The sequence below is a fragment of the Pristiophorus japonicus genome, chromosome 18, assembly GCF_044704955.1.
Source record: "Pristiophorus japonicus isolate sPriJap1 chromosome 18, sPriJap1.hap1, whole genome shotgun sequence".
In the NCBI taxonomy this organism is placed as follows: Eukaryota; Metazoa; Chordata; class Chondrichthyes; family Pristiophoridae; genus Pristiophorus; species Pristiophorus japonicus.
The window spans coordinates 32,916,800-32,943,952 of record NC_091994.1 but is presented as its reverse complement, the minus strand read 5'-3'; the positions used below and the strand labels follow the sequence as shown (position 1 = coordinate 32,943,952).

The 27,153-nt window shown below is 45.0% G+C and overlaps 1 protein-coding gene across 1 annotated transcript; it reads right to left on the bottom strand.

Moving 5' to 3' along the window:
* Window positions 1-301: 301 nt before the first annotated feature.
* LOC139228636 (E3 ubiquitin/ISG15 ligase TRIM25-like) lies at window positions 302-26,776 on the bottom strand. The gene is made up of 6 exons (XM_070859849.1): window positions 26,213-26,776; window positions 16,053-16,148; window positions 13,189-13,422; window positions 10,518-10,540; window positions 5,866-6,011; window positions 302-915 (listed from the first exon to the last, which is right to left on the bottom strand). Exons 1-6 carry the CDS (start codon window positions 26,774-26,776, stop codon window positions 338-340), a joined length of 1,641 nt encoding a protein of 546 aa, XP_070715950.1. The 3' UTR covers window positions 302-337.
* Window positions 26,777-27,153: the final 377 nt, after the last annotated feature.

The window sequence follows — 27,153 nt, the reverse complement described above, 5'->3', positions numbered from 1 at the left end:
AGATATTTCGCTGGATTTTGCACCCTGATTAAGTTGATGCAGACACCAACATTTTTAATTATTTCCTTCACTTCTTTACTAACCTTTCTCAGAGTTTTGCTGATTGCTGGGCTAAGCTCCCAGCCCTCGGTTCCCAGGCAACATTACAGGTAGTCGGTGGACTAGCCCCTCCAGGTATTAGCCAGGCCAGCCCACCCTACTGCTGCTGGGCATAACCTCAAAAGCAACAGGATTTTGGGGTTATAATGTGAAAGGGAACAACTTCGGTTAATCAGCCCAATTTGGTGGGGTTTTTTTTAAGAAAAAAGTCTTCTGAGAATAAAATTAGAAAAATAAATCAGTTGAGAGAGCACAGGGATAGAGCTGTGTTCCAGTCACCAACTCTCAGAGCTGGGTAGAGAGTCTCAGAGAATGTTTGCTGCTGGAATGTGCATATCAGGCTGAGCTTGCTGTCTGATACGCTATAAAATGAGATTATTCCAGCATCAAAATCCACAAATACTCCCACTTTAGAGGTTGTTCGAACAGTTAGATCTGTAACAGTATCACTGTGCTGGGCTAAAATTGAATGTGACCCTGATAAGTAACTCCACAAATTATTGTTCTTCCCTGAGCACACACTCCATGACTTACTGTTCTCTCCCAGCAAACATTCTTTATCCCAGCCCTTTCGCTTTATACTCCCATAACAGACCCCAATCGCCCATTTGCCGCGAGCTCCTGCGATATCCACCTCCCAATAAGAGCGACCACTATCGACTCCCTCCGAGCAGAGCACCTGCCCCCAGCAGTCAAATCTCTTCCGATTGGCGGGATAGGGCTGTCTGTACTGGGATCCAGACGCTATCCTCTTATCGTCTGACAGAATGAGACTTCGATGAGCAGTATTCACATCTAGAGTCGGTGTCTGTCCATCTGGGAACAAAGTAAAATCTGTGAGTAACTGTTCTCATCTGTGAACACATCACTGCTACTTACTTCTTACTTTGCTTTTAACAGCTGTCTCGAGCATACTTACTGTAACTTCAGCCTGTCAGCTCAGCTAAATCTTGGCTTATATAATCGTCATACCCACGTTGATGTATAATTTACTGGAAGCAGCATATGGCTGTGCTTGAGGATATAGTTTGGTTTATGTGGAGGCCCCGACCTGGAGAAACCATCAGCGGCAGGTCAGGGCCATAAAAAGGAGCGGCGTGCGGCCCCTGGACAGCGTGGAGGCGTACCACTTCAAGGTGCAGCGAAGAGTGATGTCAGCAAGGTCCAGGTCGGCGATTGGAGCGCAGGCAGATACAGCAGGAGCGGCGAGATTGGAGCGAAGGAGCTATGAGAGATTGGGGCCCAGGGGAGGTATGAGTTCTGAGCCAGGAGCCCAGGGGCAGCACGGGCCAGCCCACACTGCAATATGTGTGCGCATTAGGTCCATGCAGTAGAGCAGGTCTCCAGTTGCCTTGGGTAATCCTTGCCACTGGGCCAAGACCTAGCTCTGTCAAGCCCGTGTGGTGGCTGGTATGCAACGGAATGTAGTTCGGGTTCTTCATTCGAAACACCTGTGAACTCATCCTTTTTTTTTGGTGTGGAAGCAAGTCATCCTCGTTTCAAGGGACTGCCTATGATGATGAGTTTTGGTTTACACTGGATATAACTGATGGACTAGATACACTTTTAACTGCATGACTTCTTTCTACAGGAAGGGCCAGAACACCAGTGGGGTGGATATCCTGGGTACAAGTGCTGGAATGTGACAAAGTTGGCAAGGTCAGGGGGAGATCACTTAAATTAAATACTGCCCACATAGCTAGTGGCATATCTCAGATGACCACCTGCACCAAAAGGCCACAAACTGGAGCAGAACATACCAACTCTGTGGGTGGGGGGGAGGGACACATAGGGGCGGTTGAGCTCCTCCTCTAGAAAGAGGATAAGGTTGTCCTCATCAGCCCCCCCTTAGTAAGGGGATGAAAAATAACTGTAAAACTTTTGCACATAAGAACATAAGAAACAGGAGTAGGCCATACGGACCCTCGAGCCTGCTCCGCCATTTAATATTATCATGGCGGATCCGATCATGGACTCAGGTCCACTTCCCTGCCCGTTCCCCATAACCCCTTATTCTCTTCTGGGTTAAGAAACTGTCTATCTCTGTCTTAAATTTATTCAATATCCCAGCTTCCACAGCTCTCTAAGGCAGCGAATTCCACAGATTTACTCTGAGAAAATAAATTCCTCCTCATCTCAGTTTTAAATGGGCGGTCCTTATTCTAAGATTATGCCCTCTAGTTCTAGTCTCCCTTATCTGTGGAAACATCCTCTCAGCATCCACCGTGTCAAACCCCCTCATAATCTTATACGTTTCGATAAGATCACCTCATTCTTCTGAATTCCAATGAGTAGAGGCCCAACCTACTCATAACTCATCTCTGGAATCAACCGAGTGAACCTTCTCTGAACTGCCTCCAAAGCAAGTATATCCTTTCGTAAATATGGAAACCAAAACTCTTTACAGTATTCCAGCTGTGGCCTCACCAATATCCTGTATAAGTGTAGCAAGACATACCTGCTTTTATACTCCATCCCCTTTGCAAGAAAGGCCAAGATTCTATTGGCCTTCCTGATCATTTGGTGTACCTGCATACTAACCTTTTCTGTTTCATGCATAAGTACCCCCAGATCCCGCTGTACTGCAGCACTTTGCAATTTTTCTCCATTTAAATAATAACTTGCTCTTTGCATAACCTCACACTTTCCCACATTATATGCCATCTGCCAGATTTTTGCCCACTCACATAGCCTGTCTATGTCCTTTTGCAGATTTTTTGTGTCCTCCTCACACATTGCTTTTTCTCCCATCTTTGTATCGTCAGCAAACTTGGCGACATTCCACTTGGTCCTTTCTTCCAAGTCATTAGTATAGATTGTAAATAGTTGGGGTCCCAGCACTGATCCCTGTGGCACCCCACTAGTTACTGATTGCCAACCCGAGAATGAACCATTTATCCCGACTCTCTGTTTTCGGTTTGTTAGCCAATCCTCTATCCATGCCAATATATTACCCCCAACCCCGTGAACTTTTATCTTGTGCAGTAACCTTTTATGTGGCACCTTGTCAAATGCCTTCTGGAAATCCAAATACACCACATCCACTGGTTCCCCTTTATCCACCCTGTTCGTTACATCCTCAAAGAACTCCAGCAAATTTGTCAAACATGACTTCCCCTTCATAAATCCACGCTGACTCTGCCTGACTGAATTATGTTTTTCCAAATATCCTGCAACTGCTTCTTTAATAATGGCCTCCAACATTTTCCCAACCACAGATGTTAGGCTAACTGGTCCATAGTTTCCTACTTTTTGTCTACCTCCTTTTTTTAAATAGGGGTGTCACATTTGCAGTTTTCCAATCTGCTGGGACCTCCCCAGAATCCAGGGAATTTGGGTAAATTACAACCAATGCATCCACTATCCCTGCCGCTACTTCTCTTAAGACCCTAGGATGCAAGCCATCAGGTCCAGGGGATTTATCCGCCTTTAGTCCCATTATCTTACTGAGTACCACCTCCATAGTGATTGTGATTGTGTTAAGTTCCTCCCCCCATAGCCCCTTGACTACCCACTGTTGGGATATTGTTAGTGTCCTCTACCATAAAGACTGATACAAAATATTTGTTCAGAGTTTCTGCCATCTCCATGTTCCCCATTACTAATTCCACGGTCTCGTCCTCTAAGGGACCAACATTTACTTTAGCCACGCTTTTCCTTTTTATATACCTATAGAAACTCTTGCTATCTGTTTTTATATTTCGTGCTAGTTTACTTTCATAGTCTATCTTCTCTTTCTTAATCATTTTTTTAGTCATTCTTTGCTGGCTTTTAAAAGCTTCCCAATCTTCTGTCCTCCCACTAGTTTTAGCCACTTTGTATGCCCTTGTTTTTAATTGGATACCGTCCTTTATTTCTTGAGTTAGCCACGGATGGCAATCTTTTACACCCTTTCCTCCTCACTGGAATATATTTTTCTTGAGTTGTGAAATATCTCCTTAAATGTACGCCACTGTTCATCAACCGTCCTACATGTTAATCTATTTTCCTAGTCCACTTTAGCCAACTCTGCCCACATACCTTCATAGTCTCCTTTATTTAAGCTTAGTATGCTGGTTTGAGATCCAACTTTCTCATCCTCCATCTGAATTTGAAATTCAACCATGCTATGATCACTCATTCCGAGGGGATCCTTTACTAGGAGATGGTTTATTAATCCTGTCTCATGACACAGGACCAGATCCAAGATAGCCTGCCCCCTGGTTGGTTACATACTGCTCAAGGAACATGTCCTTTATGCACTCTATGAACCCTTCCTCAAGCCTACCCTAACCAATTTGATTTGTCCAATCAATATGGAGGTTAAAAGATTATTGCTGTTCCCTTTTTATAAGCCCCCACTATTTCCTGGTTTATACTCCGACCAACAGAGTTGCTACTGTTAGGGGGCCTATGGACTATGCCCACCACTGACTTTTTCCCTCATTATTCCTTAACTCCACCCAAACTGTTTCGACATCCTGATCATTTGAGCCAATAGCGTTTCGCACTATTACAGTGATTTCATCCTTTATCAATAGAGCTACCCCACCTCCTTTTCCTTTCTGTCTGTCCTTCCAGATTGTCAAGTACCCCTGAATATTTAGTTCCCAGACCTGGTCACCTTGCAACCACGTCTCTGTAATGGCTATCAGATCATACCCATTTGTATCTATTTGTGCCGTCAACTCATCTATTTTGTTACGGATGCTCCGTGCATTTAGACAAAGAGCCTTTAAATTTTTTTTTTACCCTTTTTTCCTGCTTGTTTCCTCTCTCCTTCAAACTCACTTTCTTTATTTTTGTTTTCGAATTCCAGCTTTACTCCCCTCCCTACTGAATCTATTTTCAGGTTCCTATCCCCCTGCCAAGCTAGTTTAAACCCTCCCTAACAGCACTAGCAAGCCCCCACCCCCCCCGCCCCATGAGGATATTGGTCCCGGCTCTGTTGAGGTGCAACCCGTCCAGCTTGTACAGGTACCACCTCCCCAGAAGCGGTCCCAATGCCTCAGGAAAACTAAAGCCTTGCTGCCTGCACCATCTCTCTAGCCAGGCGTTCATCAGCTCTATCCTCCTATTTCAGTACTCACTAGCTCATAGCGCTGGGAGTAATCCGGAGATTACTACCTTTGAGGTCCTGCTTTTTAATTTCTCGCCTAGCTCCCTAAACTCTGCCTGCAGGACCTCATCCCTCTTTCTACCTATGTCATTGGTCCTGAAATGGACCATGACCTCTGGTCGTTCACCCTCTTCCCCCCGAGAATGCCCTGCAGCAATTCCGTGACATCCTTGACCCTGGCACCAGGGAAGCAACATACTATCCCGGAATCACGACTGTGGCCTAAGCTAGATCCCAGGCCTGGACCCACATCTATCATTGCAGTGGTTGGATGCATGCTTCCACTCATCAGATCAGCCCAACGTATCCCAGGCTACAGCTACGGAAACTCCCAGCCTGGCAGTCCCTGTTTTGGCCAAGCCCCTTCCTATGCCAGAGACCTTGTTTGGGGCTCCACTGCAACAAGGCCCAGTGGAAGCTCCAGGGAAAGGCCAAGATCCAGTGTATCCAGATCCCAGCTTCATTTGATGCCTTTCTGCCAATCGTACAGCAGGACTGCAATGGAAGTGCCACAGATTTATGACCCTGATTTTTTTGGTGCAGTGGACTATTTAAGCCGGATGCACCAGCTATAGCAGTGTTTTAATTGGATGCACACTTTTATTGAAAAGCCTCGATGCAGTTTGGTAAGTGACATAGTAACACAGGGTGAGCAGTGTTGTACTTACACACAGTCGCCATTATGTCTCGATCCCTCTCGAGCTGGGAAACCATTTCATACTGTTTCTGCACCCAGTTTATCTTATCCTCGGTTATTTTATTGACATCAGGAGGAGGTGGCTGTGGTGCTAGTGTTTCAGCTGCTTCTTTTATTCTAAAAAATACATAGGCTATATTATAAAATACAGTCAGTGTGCTATATAAATAAGTGAAGCAGATCAATGCAGGGTAAATGGTGAAGGTGTTTTGTGGGAAATGAGCCTATTACAAGTAATCGATGGAGCAGTCGTGCAGGTTTAGGCAAGGCCAGCCTGTCCTGCTGCTGACAGGCTTAACTTCAGTATTTCAGTTTTGGGGTTATGTTAAAGGGAACAGTTTTGTCTCATCATCTCAATTCTTTTTTTCTTTCTTCATTTAAAAAAAAAGTATTTTGAAAATAAAATAGTAATAAAATGTGAAAACGAAATCAGTTGTGAGAACACAGGGACTGAGATGTGTTACAATCACCAAGAAATGTTTTTTTTGCTTGAGCCATTGGCACTCTACATTGTGCAATTCAAGTCATACACCAGCTCATAGGGAGGGAGAGTTCATGTACTGCTGGAGAGGTCTTTAACACTAACCACAAGGAAACTGGTAAGCAAAACTCCAATAAAAAATTAGACACAGTATAATTCGGGACCTGGTTAATGGGGTGGTTTTGCACACTCAGATATTCGTTTATGGTGATTACACTCATACCTGGCTAATGGTGTTATCATGTGTTGGGATTTTTGATCATTGTTTTCGGGAAAGGATTTTGGGAAGCAGATATAATCAACTTTTGCATTTAAAAAGTGAAAGAGTCCACAAAGGCGGAAAGGCCAACCTGCAGCTAAAACCTGAAGTATAACAAGAGATGGACCAGTTTCTGGAATGCTGCAACTCACACATTACTTCAAACTGTGACAGTTAAAGTCAGCTGATTCATTCGAGGGAATTTTCCTCCACTGTCCTGCCCAAAATTGGGAGGGATAGTGGAGGAAAAGGAAAATAAATTGGGTGAAGAGCTTCCACTGGGCCTTGTTGCAGTGGGGCCCCAGCTGTTTACATTGTACATTAATGATTTAGACGAGGGGATTAAATGCAGTATCTCCAAATTTGCGGATGATACTAAGTTGGGTGGCAGTGTGAGCTGCGAGGAGGATGCTATTAGGCTGCAGAGTGACTTGGATAGGTTAGGTGAGTGGGCAAATGCATGGCAGATGAAGTATAATGTGGATAAATGTGAGGTTATCCACTTTGGTGGTAAAAACAGAGAGACAGACTATTATCTGAATGGTGACAGATTAGGAAAAGGGAAGGTGCAACGAGACCTGGGTGTCATGGTACATCAGTCATTGAAGGTTGGCATGCAGGTACAGCAGGCGGTTAAGAAAGCAAATGGCATGTTGGCCTTCATAGCGAGGGGATTTGAATACAGGGGCAGGGAGGTGTTGCTACAGTTGTACAGGGTCTTGGTGAGGCCACACCTGGAGTATTGTGTACAGTTTTGGTCTCCTAACTTGAGGAAGGACATTCTTGCTATTGAGGGAGTGCAGCGAAGGTTCACCAGACTGATTCCCGGGATGGCGGGACTGACCTATCAAGAAAGATTGGATCAACTGGGCTTGTATTCACTGGAGTTCAGAAGAATGAGAGGGGACCTCATAGAAACGTTTAAAATTCTGACGGGTTTAGACAGGTTAGATGCAGAAAGAATGTTCCCAATGTTGGGGAAGTCCAGAACCAGGGGTCACAGTCTGAGGATAAGGGGTAAGCCATTTAGGACCGAGATGAGGAGAAACTTCTTCACCCAGAGAGTGGTGAACCTGTGGAATTCTCTACCACAGAAAGTAGTTGAGGCCAATTCACTAAATATATTCAAAAGGGAGTTAGATGAAGTCCTTACTACTCGGGGGATCAAGGGTTATGGCGAGAAAGCAGGAAGGGGGTACTGAAGTTTCATGTTCAGCCATGAACTCATTGAATGGCGGTGCAGGCTAGAAGGGCTGAATGGCCTGCTCCTGCACCTATTTTCTATGTTTCTATGTTTCTACTACTACCTCACTGCCCCTCCTCTCGTCCCTGCCAGGACTAGCGCTGCTGCCCCTCCCTCGCTTGCCACTTGCCGAGGTCTTCACTGGATGACTAGCTCCAGTCTTTGAGTCCTATCACCCTTCGAAGTTATTTTCAGCAAAGATCCTTTGGTCCTATTGAAAGACTAGCAGGGGAGTTCTTCAGATGTCCAGGCTAATACTCCCCCCGCCCCCACCAACCAAGCCCACCAGAAAACAGATTATCTGGTCATTTACCTAACTACTTTTTGTCAGACTTTGCTGTGCACAAACTGGCTGCTATGTTTGCCTACAAGATAGTTTCTAGGGATCTGCAATCAGAGGTGTAGTCCCAAAACTGATCGACAGCTCTTCTGCCCAACCCTAGACAGGGCAAGGGATCAGAAATCAAGTTCCAACCTCCTGGGGGACCGTAAATTGCAAGACTGGAGAAGCACAAGTGAGAACATGTGCAAAATAGACAATAGCCTGTTCAAATCACATGGGATATTATTGTTGCACCCTCAGGTTATGCCAACGTATGATTAGATATTAAGCAGTGTGCGTGCACTCCTGGACACAAGATGCAGGGACCATTTACAAGAGTGACATGCTGAAACGGAGAGAATATCGAAGGCAGGTCTGAAATTTATAACGGGCTGATTAAACATATAATCAGGTACACACTCTGGTACCATTTAATCATGTGATTGTACATATATTCACTTCTTGGTTAATGGCGTGATCCTGAACACTCAAGGGTCAATTTTAACTGTTTTCCCCAGGCAGAAAACGTGCAGATCTGCCGCCCATTTCCCGTTTGGTGGTACTGTTTATTGCGGTGAATTTAGATGTACTTAGGTAATGGAGTGATCATACATACAGTCAGGTCCCTGGACAATGGATTGAATATACATAAACTCAACTACCCAGTTAATGGACTGTTTATACAAATGCTCAGTTTCTCATTTAATGGACTATTTATACATACTCAGTTTCTCAGTTCACAACCTCGGTGTCATATTAGACCCCGAGATGAGCTTCTGACCCTATATCCGCGCCAACATTAAGACTCCTATTTACACCTCCGTAACATCGTCCAACTACACACCTGCCTCAGCTCATCTGCTGCTGAAACACCCATCCATGCCTTGGTTTACCTCGAGACTTCACTATTCCATTGCTCTCCTGGCCTGCCTCCCACATTCTACCCTCCATAAACTTCAGGTCATCTAAAAACTCTGCTGCCTGTGTCCTAACTTGCACCAAGTCACATTCACTGATCACCCCTGTGCTCGCTGACCTACATTGGCTCCCGGTTAAGCAACGCCTTGATTTTACAATTCTCATCCTTGTTTTAAAACCTCTCCGCCTCTCTTTTCTCATTCAAGATGCTCCTTAAAACCCACCTCCGACCATGCTTTTGGTCATCTGCACAAATATCTCCTTATGTGACTTGGTGTCAAATTTTATTTGATATCGCTCCTGTGAAGCACCTTGGGATGTTTTACCATGTTAAAGGCATTATATAAATACATGTTATTTAATAGATTATTTATACATGCATTCAATTTCTCATTTAATGGACTATTTATACATATGCACAATTATTTATCGGCACAGCAGAGAAAGGGAAGCAGTGAAGTTGATTTTGACAGGGTGACTGCTTCATCAATTATAGATATTTTCAGATGTTGAACAGCTACAGATTACTGCCATAGCTTTTCTGTTCTGCACTCACTAGCCCACAATTATCTTTCGCATCAATATGAATGTGATGAAAATTGCAGGCTAGCAAGTGAACAAGTGCCCATATCTCCTTTGCCGTTCAGTAGTTTGAAGATTTCACCACTATGAAGTTTGTTCAAAGTAACCGCAGAAAGAATCTGATTGATAAACAGAGAATATAATTTGAGGAGATTTGCATTCAGTTATTCATGAAAGAAATAAAGAAATAACTTGCATTTATATAGTGCCATTTGTATTCTCCTGATGTCCCATGGCATCTTGCAGCCAATAAATTACTTTGAAATGCAGTCCGTGTGGTTATGTGGACTACTATAGCAGACAATTTGGGCACAGCAAAGTCCCATCACTAGCAATCAGATAAATGACAATTTAATCTACTTTGATGGGGTCGGTTCAGGAATAAACGTTGGCCAGGACATGGCAAGAACTCCCGGCTCCTCTTTAAACAGTGCCATGTTTTTTTTCCTGTATCCACCTGAAAAGGTAACTTCGTTTAACATCTCATCTGAAAGACAGCTCCTTCAACAATGCAGCACTCCCTCAGTACTGCCCTGACGTGTCAACCACGATTCCTGGAGTGGGGTAAAACTCACGACTGTCTGGTTCAACAGCAATAACAACTTGCATTTATTTAGCACCTATATCAGTGCGACCATGGAGCCAAGCTGACACTTTATTTTGGAGAACCGTAACATGTGATGTAGCACATATTATGGCAGCAAAGATATATAAAAATACATTTAAATAATGGACTGAAAGGGGCATGCTGTTGTCTACACAATACCTGCTATAGATTTAATCCATTTCAGTGAATTATATCAGTTAATTTCACTTACCTCACTGCCATTGAGTTAAACCCCTGAAATAATGAGATAAAAATTATTAATATGAATATTCGTATAAGATAGACATCCATCAAGTGCATTAAATGTCAGTAATACTGTTGGAGAATATATCCTGTCTGATTAATTTATAATCAGGGTCTCTTATGCATCTATTTATCACAAAGCAAGCACAACGAACCTTTGAAATGTCTCCCTTTATCCTTCTGCCACCTGCTGTTTGTGAAATGTCACTAACTATACGAACCAAATACAGCAGACCACGATTACAAGCAGGAAACAAACTCCCGACCCCTAAAAATACATCCTTACTGCCAGTGTGAAACGCACTGATTGGAAATCAAGGAGCCATGCCTGGAATATTAGCAGGGGTTGTGTTCCTCAAGACAGGACTCAGTTCAGGAATATAGCTCCCTCAGCAGGCCATCCCGCCCATTGAGCCAGCATCCCCATTTTGTTAGCTTGATCCAGTGGCAAGGGTTAACCAAGAGACCAAGCTCTGCTGCACGGACCTAGTGCGCACACATGCTCCTACTATCCATAGATCGCAGTGTGGACTGGCCCGTGCTGCCCCTGGGCCCTCACCTCTTCTGGGCCCTGATCAAGACCTTGCTCTGTCAAGCACGTGTGGTGGCTGGTGTGCAACAGCCACCCCACGTTAAAAGAATCCACGCACAGGCATCTTCCACCCTTCAATATGTAGTTCGGGACCTAAAATGTCAGGTCCCTCATTGAAACATCTGTGAACTTATCCCTTTTTGATGTGGAAGCAAGTCATCCGTGATACGATGTACTGCCTGATACTATACTTTATTAGCTATGGGAGCGGTTTATCTTTTTCATCCAAATTCCCCATCAATTTTCCGTATCCCTTAACACTCTTATCCTCAAGTGAGCATCTATCTCCTTTAAAATACCTCAATTTATTCTGCCTCTGTGGCCTTCTGGAGAAGTGCACTCGATTTTTTTCACAATCCTTTGAAGAATTGTTTTCTGGAATTATTTTTAATTGACAGTTTAATTTTTAAAATTATATTAAGTGCCCTTATTTTGGATTTCCCTACCAGAGGAAATAGTCATTTCTAATTACCCTCTCAATTCCTTTCACTATTATAAACATCTCAATCAAATTACCCCTTTATTTTCTTAAGTTTTGACGGCTTTATAAGTTTCTTCATAGTTCAGCAAAGGGGAGGTTAGGCTTTAACTGACAAACACATTTATTAAACAGCGAGTGAACGCGTGAATCGAAACAGTCACACACATATCTTATAGTTAAACTTATAGCTACTTGTGTAATAGAAAATAGTTCACAACTGCTGTGCTAAACGATGATTTTAAGTAATATTTTTACAAAGCAGTTCTTCTGCTTCTCTCAGCATCTACAGAAGTCGTCTGGCCTTTCTTCACAGAACACAGACTCCTGGATCTGAGCAGAAGCTGATAAATACCTTCAAATAGGGACTGGAACTCAGCAAATCTGAATAACTGACTTCATTTTGTTTTTAAACTACAAATCTCAACAGTCCCTGAAGATGTTTGTATTTGAATTGAATGGGGTGGCCCCTCCTTCAGACACACCCAACCAACTGTTGCAAAAACTGTACTGAGTTGAGTTGGAATGGGGAAGGGAATTTTCCACATATGCCCTGGCAGTGAGGAGCCTCGCTTTCTCTCAACACATGATGAAAGAAAATCGTGGCAGCATGCCCGTGATTTTCCAGTATGTGCTGGCACTAAGTGAGGTCCCTCATTGCTAGTAAGTAGTTGGAAAATTTAGGCTTGGATTTGATTTTGTTTTTAACCCCTTAAGTACCATGTTAAATCTTAGATAAAAAATGCACCAGGAAAAACACTTGTAAAACTTCTGGGAAGGGGAAATTTATAATGGCTTACAGAATTCATTCTCCTTCAACCCCCCCCCTTGTAAAAAGAGAATCAGATCTCAGCTCCCCCAACACGATCACATCTCGGGGCACCTCCCCACAATAGTACTACACCTTGCCAACTCTCAATCTTCCTGGACGCCAAGACCCCTCTCCCCACTCATTCTTGACTCTCATATCAACCTCCTCCGTATTTCTGCATTGCATGACCACACCCGCTTCACCTACAACCAGTGACGCCGCCACCCACGCACCCCCCCACCACTAATGGTTCCAACCCACAGGACCCTTTGCAGTAGTCCTTCCCAATGCTCCCAGAGACAATCTTTATGTCTGCTGCTCCCAATCGCTATCATCCATCTTCAATTGCTTACATATCCCTGAGACGCAACTCCCTGTGCTAGGGGACCTTACAGCCCACTTCCAGCCAACCTTCCTCTGCCGTGGCCTGCTACCAACCCCCACCCCCCCCGACCGCTACCAGCCTCCAACACTCCTAAACTCCAGAACTCCCCACTAATGACTACTCCTAGGCTCAATGGCCCTCAATACTCCAAAACTTCAACATTTTCTCCCATACTCCTAGACCTGCCCCCAACAAATGAGCCCCCACCCGCCCCCCCCCGCCACATACATACACTTCCTATCCCTCTGTAATGTGTAACATTTTCCTATGGGTCTTGAACTTTGGAAACAAAAAAGCTATGACATAAAATTCTGCTGTATCATGCAGTTAAATAATGTGATTCATAGAAGAGGCCACAGCATAAATTACTTGCCTGTATAAAAGTCAGCTTTTCATTTTTCGTTAAAAGATCACTGAAATCAGCCAAATTTTTCTCAAAGGCTTCCATTTTAATTTCCAGTTCGAGAATCTGTGCATTAATCTCTCCGGTCACATGGTTCTGCACTCTATCGAGATATTTAAATGCTTCTTTTTCTTCATTTTCAAAATATTTCCGTAATGCATTGCACTTCTCCTGAATTTGGATTTTGGTTTCTCTGATCAGTCTCTGTAAGTAGAAATGCTCTGGTTATTACACTGCAGGTCAGTCAACTGCAAGTAGCTTTTCTGACTGAATCTTTACTCAGGCACTCTGTAGATTTGTGCTTTAGAGAGTATGTTACCCTCTCATTTATTCTCTCATGCATTTCGATCAGACAGGCCACACGGGCGCGACAGGAAATAGCACGGACCGGACATCGCAGTAAGAGTGTCTTTTCCTGCTGGACTTAGTACCCACGGAGCCAAATTTATTGGGCCTGAAATTGCGGTTGGAGGCTTCCCGCGGGCGGATGCCTCTGAACAGCAAAAAATATACAAACTTACCCGATGGTCCTAAATCCATGGAGTCTCGCGCTCCTGGGTCTCTATGCGGGATGCGTTGAGGCCACCTATCCCAGGAGCACAGATGGTTTGCAAGCATCCCTGGGATCGCGTGAGCCGGCCCAACCAATGAAAGAAGGGGATCCCCATTCATGCTTATGGGGGTTCCGTACATATGGAATGGGAATCACATAAAATAACACATTTACATAACATACATTTTTTAAAATACATATTTAAAATGAATTAAAATACAATTTAATTAAACATTTAAAACAAAAATATCATTAAAAATTAAATGTTTTATAGGGGCTAAAATAACCGTAACTTATTTTACAGGTGTTTTAATGTTTAAATAATTTTTTAATTTTTTAAAAAATATTTATTTGAACCCTTACGCTGGTAAAAAGCAAGCCTTGTGCCTGCTTTTACCAGGTGTATGAATTTCACGGGCATTCGCTGGGCAGTAGTTGGGCAAACCGCCTAACTTGCCGGCCGCAGATGCCTTTTTCCCAGAATGCGGCCCCTTTCCCAGGAATGCGGCCCTTTTCCCGGGAATGCGGATGATCTGTTAAGAAGATTAATGACAGATCGCAAGTTTAAGATTTTCGCACATGTGCTTCAAGCCCGAAAGCCCAGAACTTGCAGGGCCCATACAGGCACACACGCACCTCATACGCACCCGCAGGCCCGGGCCATTATTTTTTTGTCCAAAGTTTAGCAAAACAAAAGGTGGAGAGTAAAAAATGGGAGAACGTGTACAGAAAGTGCAAATGGACGATTCATCTGCACTTAGAGCTTTTCTGAGGGCATCAATCCCTCCAAAAATAGATAAATGAATCTTCGCAAAGAAGGGTGGGGAAATGTTTTAAGTTTGTTAAAGTGTCATGGGAAATGGTGCCCCTTTGCACTACATTGTCAGCTCTTTGAAAAGTGAGAATTTGTCCTCAAAGATTTGGAAGAATCAGCATGGCAATCACAGATGCCTGGAGAATATTTCTGTCCCACAAATTGGGGACTGCAGCCACGACCAGGTTGGCCTTACTGCAGGAGGAAAAGGAGGAGAGGGCAGTCTGGGAGCAGAGAGGGTGAAGGAGGCGTACAATCCACGCCAGAGAGGGTTCGACCGCAAAACCTATCTGGACGTGATAGGAGTGGCGGTATCGAACGGCTCAGCCTTACTCGTACCATCTGGTCCAAGGCTGCCTGCGGGGCTAATCAACCATCTGCACTGCATCTCCAGTGGCAGTGAAGGTCACCACTACTTTCAAATGTCACAAGGAGCACCTGCAGGGCACAGCATAGGAGTCAGCCGGTTTGCTGTGTATAATTCCATTAAGAAGGCCTCTGAAGCCTAGCTTTGTCATGCATCCTCTTCAGCAGTGTATATAGAAAAAAAATATTCCCAACTTTCCATCATCTGCACATACAGAAATATTCAGGCCTTTCTTTTGTGCTCTTCCTTAAGTTGCGCAATGTTTCCCTTCACTTCCTGCCAGGTCCATTTAGTCCTGCAAAGTGTTCACACTACCTGGGGGATAGCGTCCCTGCCTGCCTCGTTCTCAGACCCACGCAAGTGCTGTTAAGACATTCTATTAAACTGTTCGCTAGAGCTTTCAATACAGCATCACTGAAATGGGATTTTCTTTAGTTTGAACCATTCTCCACTACAAATACACACTCCTGATTTGACATTTGGGAGATTTCTACCACACAAGTGGCTCATTATTAAGTATGTTGCAATGGACTGATTGCGTTTTACCACCAATTAAGTTTTTCTTGCAGGAATCACACATTTCAATTTTGTGCCTTCCTGTGATTTCACTATTTTAAATCAGACACCTTACATTTTATCATGAAAAGAGGAATTTTGGTCCCATTGATAAGTTAAACTCTATGCGATATTTGATCTGAAAGTGTATGATGATGCAGTCAGTGTAGGAGGAGTCTTACTCTGTACCTAACCAATGCTGTATCTGACTCAACAATATTTGGTGGGACTGTGCAGAGGCAGTTTTACTTTGCATTTGAACTGTGTATTACTTTACTTACTTTGGAATGCTTAACAGGCCAGTGCGGAAAGAGCTTTACCCTGAATTAAACCTGTTCTGTACCTGACATGAAGTGCTCGACACTGACACTGGGTGTAAAAGTTTTCCAATCCTAGAATTGTCAACCCTTACCTTGATAAGCTCCAAGAGTCCGCACCAAACACAGGTCAATGTAAAAGAAACAGGCCTGGTCTGTTTTGGTAAATAAAACAGACTGTTAATAATTACGGTGGAAGTCATCAGATCTTTCATAATGCAAACTCACCTGGGCATTTTCCTTCTGAGTCTGGAGATGGTCAAGACCAGCTTGGATAGCGGTTGTATTTGTCCTGACCTTCTCTATTTGCTGCTGCAAGTGATCCTTAAAATAAATCAAAATAGTTACTTTAATCTGACAATTGAGACAGAGGTAGAGAATGAGTGGGAGAGAATCTGAAGAGGAAAAGAGATAGGTGACAGACGACGCAGAGAGAGCAAGTATAGTGTAATGTATTTGCTTTATGGGTTGTTTACTTAAGAATTGATAGCAACATATCGCTATTAAGAGCTAGTTGGTTTATTAACAAAGGTTTAACAATCAAGCTACACATTACCAGTTCATTCACTAGGCTCACAACTGCACACCTCATCGAGGATGACCTAGGCTCAACTGACTGGGGTTTTATTGAGTCTTGTGAACATCACGTGACTGGCTAAGCCACTCACAATGCAATAGCTCTACAACTCTTTTGTAGAAAACAAAATTAAATCAAGTGCCCCCTGATCTGGGGGACACTCCAAACACTTCTCAAGGCCCTTTTTTGTTATTTTGGGAGAGTTTTTTTGTTCTTTTTTTGTGTTTTTTTTTGGGCATAACAGCTCTACAAACCTGTGAGCATACTCACAGGCGCATATATTACAGATAGGGAGAGTGATGGAGTGAGAGAGATAGAGAACTGAAGAGAGAGACAAATTGAGGAGACAGAATGATGGAGCCAAATATAGGTATAGTTAAGACTGATGATAGGCCTAGCAATACTGAAGAGCTAACATTTTGAAGAAGCAGCAGGCCCATATTGTGATAACAAGAATTCTCAATCACAACATGGCAGCTGTCATCACCAAGATGGTGACTGTGAGCATTAAGACCCTGGTCAAGATCACCAGAATCCACAAAATGATGGTCACCCTTCCACTACTTCCAGAGGTGGACATCGCCTAGGAATCCAGCCCGGAGGAATTTATATTTCAGAGGAATTTATATTTCAGAGCAATTGATGTCAGAGCCACTAGCTTTAAAAAGGACCTATTTAAATATCTGGTTAGTAATGTGATTGGTGCGTCCTAAGAAATACAGCTACAGATAAGGGAGTTATGTGTGGAATATGATGACTCAGCGGTTGCTGGAATGTTGGAAGTGCCATTTCAAGAAAGGAAACAAATCATGGATGTCTCCTGTCGGACGTACAGTTAAAGATCTTGAAGTTTTACCTTTGGGCAGCAAGAAACTGTGTAGCGCCTTTGATCGGGAGATAGAGAGTCCGTGATCGAACAGACTGTACTCGGCCAGGGGAAGAAACAGGCTTGTTGGGCCAAAGACCTTTGAAAAATCTCATTTAAAATTTGCCGGCAAACAGATTTGATGAGCTGTGGGGAAACCGGCCTTTAAAAGAAAAACGGGACCCAGTTCTGCCAGGGTCAGGTCCAAGCACACAAATACGCAAACGTATACAATGTTAGGGGGCAAGGGAGGCAGAACTGTTGGTAACTCTGGCAAATGAAGTAAATCCACCATTCCTGCCTCTTTGTGTGACGTCTGCATGAGAGGGGGCGGATGCAAGATGCTTCTTCCTTCACACCCGGCAGAAATTTGACTGAGCAAAATAAAGGAGGATGGAGGGGCAGCAATCCGCCCCGAATTCCTTCCCCACCTGTCATGATGTGTGTGCACACAGTTGTGCAGTCAACCCTGGAGTGCATGACAGCTCCAGCACGATCTTCAGCAGAGGCTCCCTCCCCAACAGAGGGTCTGAAGAGAGTCATAGCTTCTGTCATGGAGGCTGCAACTGCTGCCACAGGTGAGGGCCACCTCAGGCTTCCAAGGATCCTATTGGAAAGCACAAGCCAGCTACTTCTCAGGACCTCCTGCCACTCAGAGAACACCAAGGAGGCAAGAGGTTTGGTTTGAAGGGTGTACAAGTGTAGGCAGCAAGAAAAGGCATGGTGTGAAAAAGCAGTAGTAAGGCATAAGAAATAGGAACTGGAGAAGGCCATGCAGCCCCACAAGCCTGCTCCACCATTCAATAAGATCATGGCTGATCTGATCATGGACTCAGCTCCACTTCCCCGCCCGCTCCCCATAACCCTCGACTCCCTTATCATTCAAAAATCTGTGTATCTCCACCGTAAATATATTCAATGACCCAGCCTCCACAGCTCTCTGGGGTAGAGAATTCCAAAGATTCACGACTCTCAGTGAAGAAATTCCTCCTCATCTCCGTTTTAAATGGGCGACCCCTTATTCTGAAACTATGCCCCCTAGTTCTAGATTCCCCTACGAGGGGAAACATCCTCTCTGCATCTATCCTGTCAAGCCTCCCCAAAATCTTATATGTTTCAATATCACCTCTCATCCTTCTAAACTCCAATGAGTACAGGCCCAAACTTTCATCATAAGACAACCCCTTCATCTCAGGAATCAACCTTGTAAACCTTCTCTGAATTGCCTCCAATGCAAGTATATCTCTCCTTAGAGACACAAGTTATTTCGTAATAAGATGTTGAATCAGCGATAGGATGTGTGTAGTTTGGGACGAGGTGGGACATAGCTCGCAAAGAGGTAAGTGAAGAGATAACGCCCCAGGAGTAATACTGAAAATATTAGGTAGGTAAAGGTGCAAAAAGCAACAACAAAGCAGGCACAGAACAAGAAGGGTTTGAGTAGACAAAGAAATGCTCAAAGCAATGTGGCCTTTCCCAGTATCTTTTGCTGGATACCACAGTCTAACAACCAGCAATCCTCTTTTATACAGAAGGTGTATTTTGGAGATGGGCTACTGGTGGTAGGTGAGGGAAATTATGCACTGTAAGTCAATGCCTTACTTAAATGCACTTTCTCTGCAGTGGATGGGATTGTGGCAGATGCTGCAGCTCATCCACATCAGGGGGTGGAGGAAAATTGTAACTTTTTTTTTTTACTGCCAGCAAATCTGTGCTAGGTCACCCCCACAGTCTACCCTGAATCCAGAAAACAGGTGGAAAACAGAAGGAACGTCTAGCTCTGTATTGTGCTGGAGGGGGGTGGCCTGTTCACACACTCACCCTACTTGTACCCAGAGTTGTCAATACTGGGCAAATTCTAGGTTTGAGATTTTCAGTTGAGATTGCATTCATCCAACTTTGGCCTCTCGTCCGTCCCCCACCATTGACAAGCATGCCTTCAACTGCCAAGGCCCTAAGGTCTGCATTTCCCTCCCTAAACCTCTCTGCATCTCTCTTCTCGTTTTAGAACCTCCTTTCTGTCCTAATGTCTCTTCCTTTAGCTCAGTGTCAATTTTTGTCTGATTACACTCCCGTGATGTGCCTTGGGATGTTTTACTCCATTAAAGACGCTGCACAAAATATAAAAACAGATAGCAAGAGTTTCTATAGGTGTATAAAAAGGGAAAAAAAAGAGTGGCTAAAGTAAATGTTGGTACCTTAGAGGACGAGATCAAGGAATTAGTAATGGGGAACATGGAGATGGCAGAAACTCTGAACAAATATTTTGTATCAGTCTTTACGGTAGAGGACACTAACAATATTCCAACAGTGGATAGTCAACGGGCTATGGGGGGGAGGAACTTAACACAATCACAATCACTAAGGAGGTGTACCAAGTAAGATAATGGGACTAAAGGCGGACAAATCCCCTAGATCTGATGGCATGCATCCTAGGGTCTTAAGAGAAGTAGCGGCAGGGATTGTGGATGCATTGGTTGTAATTTATCCAAATTCCCTGGATTCTGGAGAGGTCCCAGCAGGTTGGAAAACTGCAAATGTAACGCCCCTATTTAACAAAGGAGGCAGACAAAAAGCAGGAAACTATAGACCAGTTAGCCTAACATCTGTGGTTGGGAAAATGTTGGAGTCCATTCTTAAAGAAGCAGTAGCAGGACATTTGGAAAAGCAAAATTCGGTCAGGCAGAGTCAGCATGGATTTATGAAGGGGAAGTCATGTTTGACAAGTTTGCTAGAGTTCTTCGAGGATGTAACAAACAGGGTGGATAAAGGGGAACCAGTGGATGTGGTGTATTTGGACTTCCAGAAGGCATTTGACAAGGTGCCACATAAAAGGTTACTGCACAAGATAAAAGTTCACGAGGTTGGGAGTAATATATTAGCATGGATAGAGGATTGGCTAACTAACAGAGAACAGAGAGTCGGGATAAATGGTTCATTATCTGGTTGGCAACCAGTAACTAGTAGAGTGCCGCAGGGATCAGTGCTGGGTCCCCAACTATTTATCAGCAATATTAACAACTTGGAAGTAGGGACTGAGTGTAACGTAGCCAAGTTTGCTGACGATACTAAGATGGGAGGAAAAGCAATGTGTGAGGAGGACACAAAAAATCTGCAAAAGGACATAGACAGGCTAAGTGAGTGGGGAAAAAATTGACAGATGATATATAATGTTGGAAAGTGTGAGGTCATGCACTTTGGCAGAAAAAAATCAAAGAAGAAGTAATTATTTAAATGGAGAAAGATTGCAAAGTGCCGCAGTACAGCGAGACCTGGGGGTACTTGTGCATGAAACACAAAAGGATAGTTTGCAGGTACAGCAAGTGATCAGGAAGGCCAGTGGTATCTTGGCCTTTATTGCAAATGGGATGGAGTATAAAAGCAGCTATACAAGGTATAGGTGAGGCCACAGCTGGAATACTGTGTGCTGTTTTGGTTTCCATATTTACAAAAGGATATACTTGTTTGGAGGCAGTTCAGAGAAGGTTCACTAGTTTGTTTCCGGGGATGAGGGTGTTGACTTATGAGAAAAGGTTGAGTAGATTGGGCCTCTACTCATTGGAATTCAGAAGAATGAGAGATGATCTTATCAAAACGTATAAGATTATGAGGCTTGACAAGGTGGATGCAGAGAAGATGGGGGAGGCTAGAACTAGAGGGCATTATCTTAGAATAAGGGGTCGCCCATTTAAAACAGAGATGAGGAATTCTTTGCCTCAGAGAGCTGTGGAAGCTGGGATATTGAATAAATTTAAGACAGAAATAGACAGTTTCTTAAACGATAAGGGTTATGGGGAGTGGGCAGGGAAGTGGAGCTGAGTCCATGATCAGATCAGCCACGATCTTATTGAATGGCGGAGCAGGCTCAAGGGGCCGCATGGCCTACTCCGGTTCCTATTTCTTATGTTCTTATTGTCATGTATCTCACATTACTGTACATAACTGTATCTTACCATGCTATACATGACTGTAACGAGATATGACCTGTAACCACAAGCATACCTTACCACCAGGGGTGCACTTGCAGGAGACACTGCATACCTGTTCCACACAGGTATATAAAGGCAGATCTCAGGCAAGTGTGGCATTCAAGAACTGTTTAATAAAGGTGCAGGTCCTGAGTGACCTTGACTTCAGCATGTGCCTCGTGTGAATCTGTACTGAGGGGACAGGACTTTACAGTGGTGACGAGTTATGGGATCACAGAATCCACAGAATGGCGACCAACGGCTCAGATGAAAAATACAATGCTGGAGATAATTGGGAGGACTTTATAGAAAGGCTCTAGCCTCTAGCCAAAGACTGGTTGGGCGACGATAAGGCAGACAAGAGAAGAGCCCATCTCTTGACCAGCTGTGGCTCGAAAACATACGCCTTAATGAAGGACCTGCTGGCACCCGAGAAACCAGCAAGCAAGTCGTTTGAAGAGTTGAGCACACTGGTAAGAGACCACCTGAAGCCAGCGAGCAGCCTACACATGGCCAGACACAGGTTCTACAACTACAGACGCTGTGTGGGCCACAGCATAACCGACTTTGTGGCGGAACTTCGGAGGCTGGTTAGTTTATGTGAATTCTCCGATGAACTAAGGAGAGAAGTACTGAGAGACTTTTTTATTGAAGGAATAGGCCACGCAGGCATATTCCGAAAGCTCATAGAGACCAAAAACTTGACCCTAGATGCAGCAGGACTGGTTGCACAGACATTCTTGGCAGGAGAAGAAGAAACGAGGTTGATCTACACTGCGGGTACGACAATTAACTAAACATCGGAACAAGGGGCTCACAGCGTGAAACAAGCCGCTACCCCCACACACAGACAAAGGCAGGAGAGCAGGTCCTCAACAGCAGGCAGTGGCGCCAGAAGCCATCAAGGGCCACATGAACGGCTGTTCACACCTCATCAACCCACAACGCGAGCAATCAACTACAAACTGAGAGAAGCTCAAGAGAGATCAACCAGACGCATCTCATCCTTCGGAAACAATGGAAGTGGTCTGTGCTGGAGATGTGGGGGAAGGCACTCATCAAGGGGGTGTCGATTTCAGCATGCCGTTTGCAGAAACTGCAACTATACAGGGCATCTGGCCCGCATGTGCAGAAAAACAGCAGCTCGGCTGGTATATGAATCGGAAGGGTCGGAAAGCGGACCAGAAGACGGTGGGGACAGTGCCCGGGACACCGAGTCAACACGATCAATGGACACTGTTCTTACAACAAGACGCCTCCAATAATGATGAGGGTCCTATTCAACGGGATACCGGTCAACATGGAACTGGATACGGGAGCGAGTCAATCTCTTATGAGCGCTCAACAATTTGAACAGCTGTGGCCGCACAAAAGCAACAGACCAAAACTCACAAGGGTCGACACCAAACTAAGGACTTATACCAAGGAAATCATCCCAGTCCTTGGCAGAAAGGGACAGTGAACCGACTTCCCCTGTGGATTGTCCACGAAGATCTCCCAGCACTCCTGGGGAGAAGCTGGCTGGCAAAACTAAATTGGAAATGGGATGATGTTCACGCCATGTCATCACAGTTCTAAGTCGATTTGAACATCTCTTTCAGCCAGGTGTGGGCACTTTCAATGGGGCTAAAGTTAAAATCTACATCACACAGGATGTTAGACAAGGCTAGAGCTGTGCCCTATGTGATGAGGGAAAAGATTGAACATGAACTGGACAGGCTTCTGCGGGAAGGCATTATCTCACCCGTGGAATTTAGTGACTGGGCAAGTCCCATTGTCCCAGTCATGAAGCCTGATGGATCCGTACGAATCTGTGGGGATTACAAATCTACCTTAAACAGAGTCTCCCTATAGGACCAATACCCGCTGCCCAGAGCGGAGGATCCATTTGCCACATTGGCTGGAGGAAAACTTTTCTCGAAACTAGACCTCACATCTGCGTACATGACGCAAGAACTGACCGAAGAGTCTAAGCTACTCACCACCATCAACACACATCGAGGCCTTTTCATGTACAATCGATGCCCATTCGGCATCAGGTCGGCAGCTGCTATATTCCAGCGCAACATGGAGAGTCTGCTCAAGTCCATCCCGGGGACGGTTGTGTTTCAAGACGACATACTGATCACCAACTCCCATCTCCGCAATTTGGAGGAAGTGCTAAAGCGGTTGGATCGGGTAGGCCTAAGAGTTAAGAAATCCAAGTGTCTGTTTCTCGCGCCCGAAGTTGAATTTTTGGGCAGAAGGATTGCCGCTGATGGAATCCGCCCAACAGAATCCAAAACCGAAGCAATTCGTCTGGCACCCAGGCCCCGGAATGTCTCGGAACTGCGCGCCTTTCTTGGGCTACTCAATTACTTTGGGAACTTTATGCAGAACTTAAGCACGCTGCTGGAGCCTCTCCACGTGCTACTCAGAAAAGGGTGCGATTGGTTCTGGGGGGACGCCCAGGAACGCGCCTTCAATAAGGCATGCAACCTTCTATGTTCCAACAGTGTTTTGGCTTTTTTTGATCCAGGTAAAAAGCTAGTTCTTACATGTGATGCGTCAGCGTACGGGGTCTGGTGCGTTTTACAGCATGTCAATGGTGCGGGTAAATTACAACCCATAGCTTATGCCTCCAGGTCACTTTCGCGGGCGGAGCGCGGGTACGGTATGGTGGAGAAGGAGGCGCTCGCATGCGTGAATGGTGTCAAAAAGATGCACCAATACCTTTTCAGGGCCAAGTTCGCGTTAGAAACCGACTACAAGCCCCTCATGTCCCTGCTATCCGAGAGCAAGGCAATAAACGGCAACACCTCGGCGCACATTCAACGGTGGACACTCATGCTGGCGTCTTACGACTACACAATAAGACAAAGACCAGGCACAGGCAACTGTGCCGACGCACTTAGCAGGCTATCCCTGGCGACCATGGAAGGGTCTGACGAACAGGACTGTGAGATAGTCATGGCAATCAATGCCTTTGAGTCCACAGGTTCGCCCATGACGGCTTGCCAAATCAGAGCCTGGACAACCAGCGACCCCGCGTTATCCTTAGTCAAACGATGTGTTTTAACCGGTGACTGGGCAGAGGCGATGCCTGCCCCGAGGAGATCAAACCTTTCCATAGGCGCATGCATGAACTGTCACTACAGGCAGACTGCCTGATGTGGGGCAACCGAGTAGTTATGCCTCTGCGAGGAAGAGAGGCATTTGTCCGGGAGCTCCACCGCGAGCACCCGGGGATCGTTCTCATGTCGGCCATAGCCAGATCCCACGTCTGGTGGCCTGCCATTGATGCGGACTTGGAGCTCTGCGTCCGTCGGTGCACCATTTGTGCCCAACTCAGTAATGCCCCTAGGGAGGCCCCCGAGCCCCTGGCCCACCAAACCGTGGTCGCGGGTGCACGTAGACTATGCGGGCCCATTCATGGGCAAAATGTTCCTCGTAGTCGTCGATGCATTTTCAAAGTGGATCGAATGCACCATCTTAAACTCGAGCATCACCTCCACCACTGTGGAGAGCCTTGGAACCATGTTTGCAACGCACAGAATTCCTGACATATTGGTCAGTGATAATGATCCGTGCTTCACCAGCAGAATTCCAAGATTTTATAGTTGACCACGGCATAAATCACGTTAAGACGGCACCGTTCAAGCCGGCCTCCAATGGCCAGGCGGAGCGAGCAGTGCAAATCATTAAACAAGGCATGCTTAAAATCCAAGGTCCCACGCTGTAGGGCCGCCTGTCGTGACTGCTGCTGGCAGTCTCGGTCGCATTCATTGACTGGGGTTCCCCCCCCGCGCAAATATTGATGAAACAGACCTTAAAGACAAGGCTCTCGTTAATCCTCGTTAATCCTCCCAGAAATGCATGAAATCGTTGAGGCAAAGCGCCATAAGCTAACCGAGTACCATGACCGAAATTCGAGGGGGAGGTGGAATGAGATAGGGGACAAAGTGTTTGTGCTAAACTATGGCAGGGGTCCCAAATGGCTTGCAGGGACAGTAACAGGCAAGGAAGGAAACAGGCTACTGGTGGTACAAATGGACAATGGCCAAACCTGTCGGAGGCATGTAGACCAAGTAAAAAGTAGATTCATCAACAACACTGCAGAACCAGAAGCAGACTACAATGTGGAACTCACACCACACCTGGTGGACAGACAGAGGGAACAACCTGAGGAAAGGGCTATCTCAACAGACAGCCCAAGCGAGATACCAACAATCACACCAAAAGAAAAACAGGCACCAAGGCAAACAACTGAACCACAACTGAGACGCTCCAAGCGAGAGCGTAGACCACCTGAGACTGAATCTATAAAGACAATAAGACCTTGGGGGAGGGTGATGTCATGTATCTCACATTACTGTACATAACTGTATCTTACCATGTTATACATGACTGTAACTAATTATGACCTGTAACCATACCTTATCACCAGGGGTGCACTTGCAGGAGACACTGCATACCTGTTCCACACAGGTATATAAAGATAGGTCTCAGGCAAGTGTGGCATTCTAGAGCTGTGACATAAAGTTGCAGGTCCTGAGTGACCTTGACTTCAGCATGTGCCTCGTGTGTGTCTGTACTGCAGGGACAGGACTTTACACTTATAAATGCAAATTGTTGTTGTTGCCATATCAGAACTGCCTCCCACAGAAAGAGAGAAATGGGCAGTAATTATACGCTCAATCCACATTACGTGTGAAATTGTAATATTGCAACAAGTTGGCTGGAGATTGCAATTCCATGCATAAGATTCCTGCTGAATACACCAGGGGTGGGGGGTTGCAAATTTGTCTACAGCAGCGTTTGGCTATACCCTGTATTTACTAAATTTTCACAATGTACCATTTTTGCTTGTTTGATTTGGCAACTGTGCAACTAGTAAAATGGTGAGCCCAACAGGTTAAGAGCGCACTCTGACATTGTGCACAGAAGGAAGTTGCAGCATAGTTAGTAAAGAAGCCAGCTATAACAGAAGCACACATACCCGCAGCTCCTGTTCTCCTTCACTGATGCTGACACAGTTGTGGTTCTTGTGTTTCCCCACAACAGGGCAGAGACAGCAGATACATACTTTGTCGTCCTTGCAATAAATCTCCAGCAGTTTCTTGTGCTCTAAGCACTTCCATGTAGACATGTCTGCAGTGGGATCTATGAGTGGGTGATTCTTAAACACAGCATTCTCCCTGTGGTGTTTGAGGTGTTTAGAGCACATAGAGGCTTCACATTTCAGGCAGGTTTTGATAGCTGTCAGTTTTTTCCTGGTACAGTAGTTACAGGGTAAAGCGACTGGTGTCCCATTCACCGCCTGGTATTTCAGAGCTATGTTTGCCAGTTTGAAATTCCTTTTCAAAGCAGGCCTCTCCCTGTACATGGCTCTGCATTCTGGGCAGGAGTAGGTGCCAGATTCTGGCTCTTTCCAGGACTCCTCAATACAAGCTCGACAGAAGCTGTGCTTACAGTTGAGTATCACGGGATCAGTGTAAATTTGGAGGCAGATCGGGCAGGTTAACTCTTCTTCCAACCACTCTGGAGGTAAAGCAGCCGCCATCGCCGAACCAGGAAGAACAGAAAGTAAAACCGCAGCATTTCTACCACAGAGCATAACGGTTAAGAATAGACCATTGCAAATGAGAAGGGGGGGGAACAGTTTTTTTCAGAGCCTCTGTTTCTTTAATTGCAACCTCATTAATTGTTTAAAAAGGAGTATTTTTTTTAAAAGGAACATACTGAGGAAAAGGTTATTTTTTCCCTTAAAACCAGTGTGTGTTCCTGGAAATCAGCAGAGCACTGAATAAAGAACGATACAGTTCCAATCTCCCCTGCTTGTGTGAATAGATTAACACAAGCAGGCACAGTTGAGTCAGTGCCTGTCTATCTGTCTGCCAATATATGTTAAAGTTAACGGCCATGCCCACATCTGTTGGG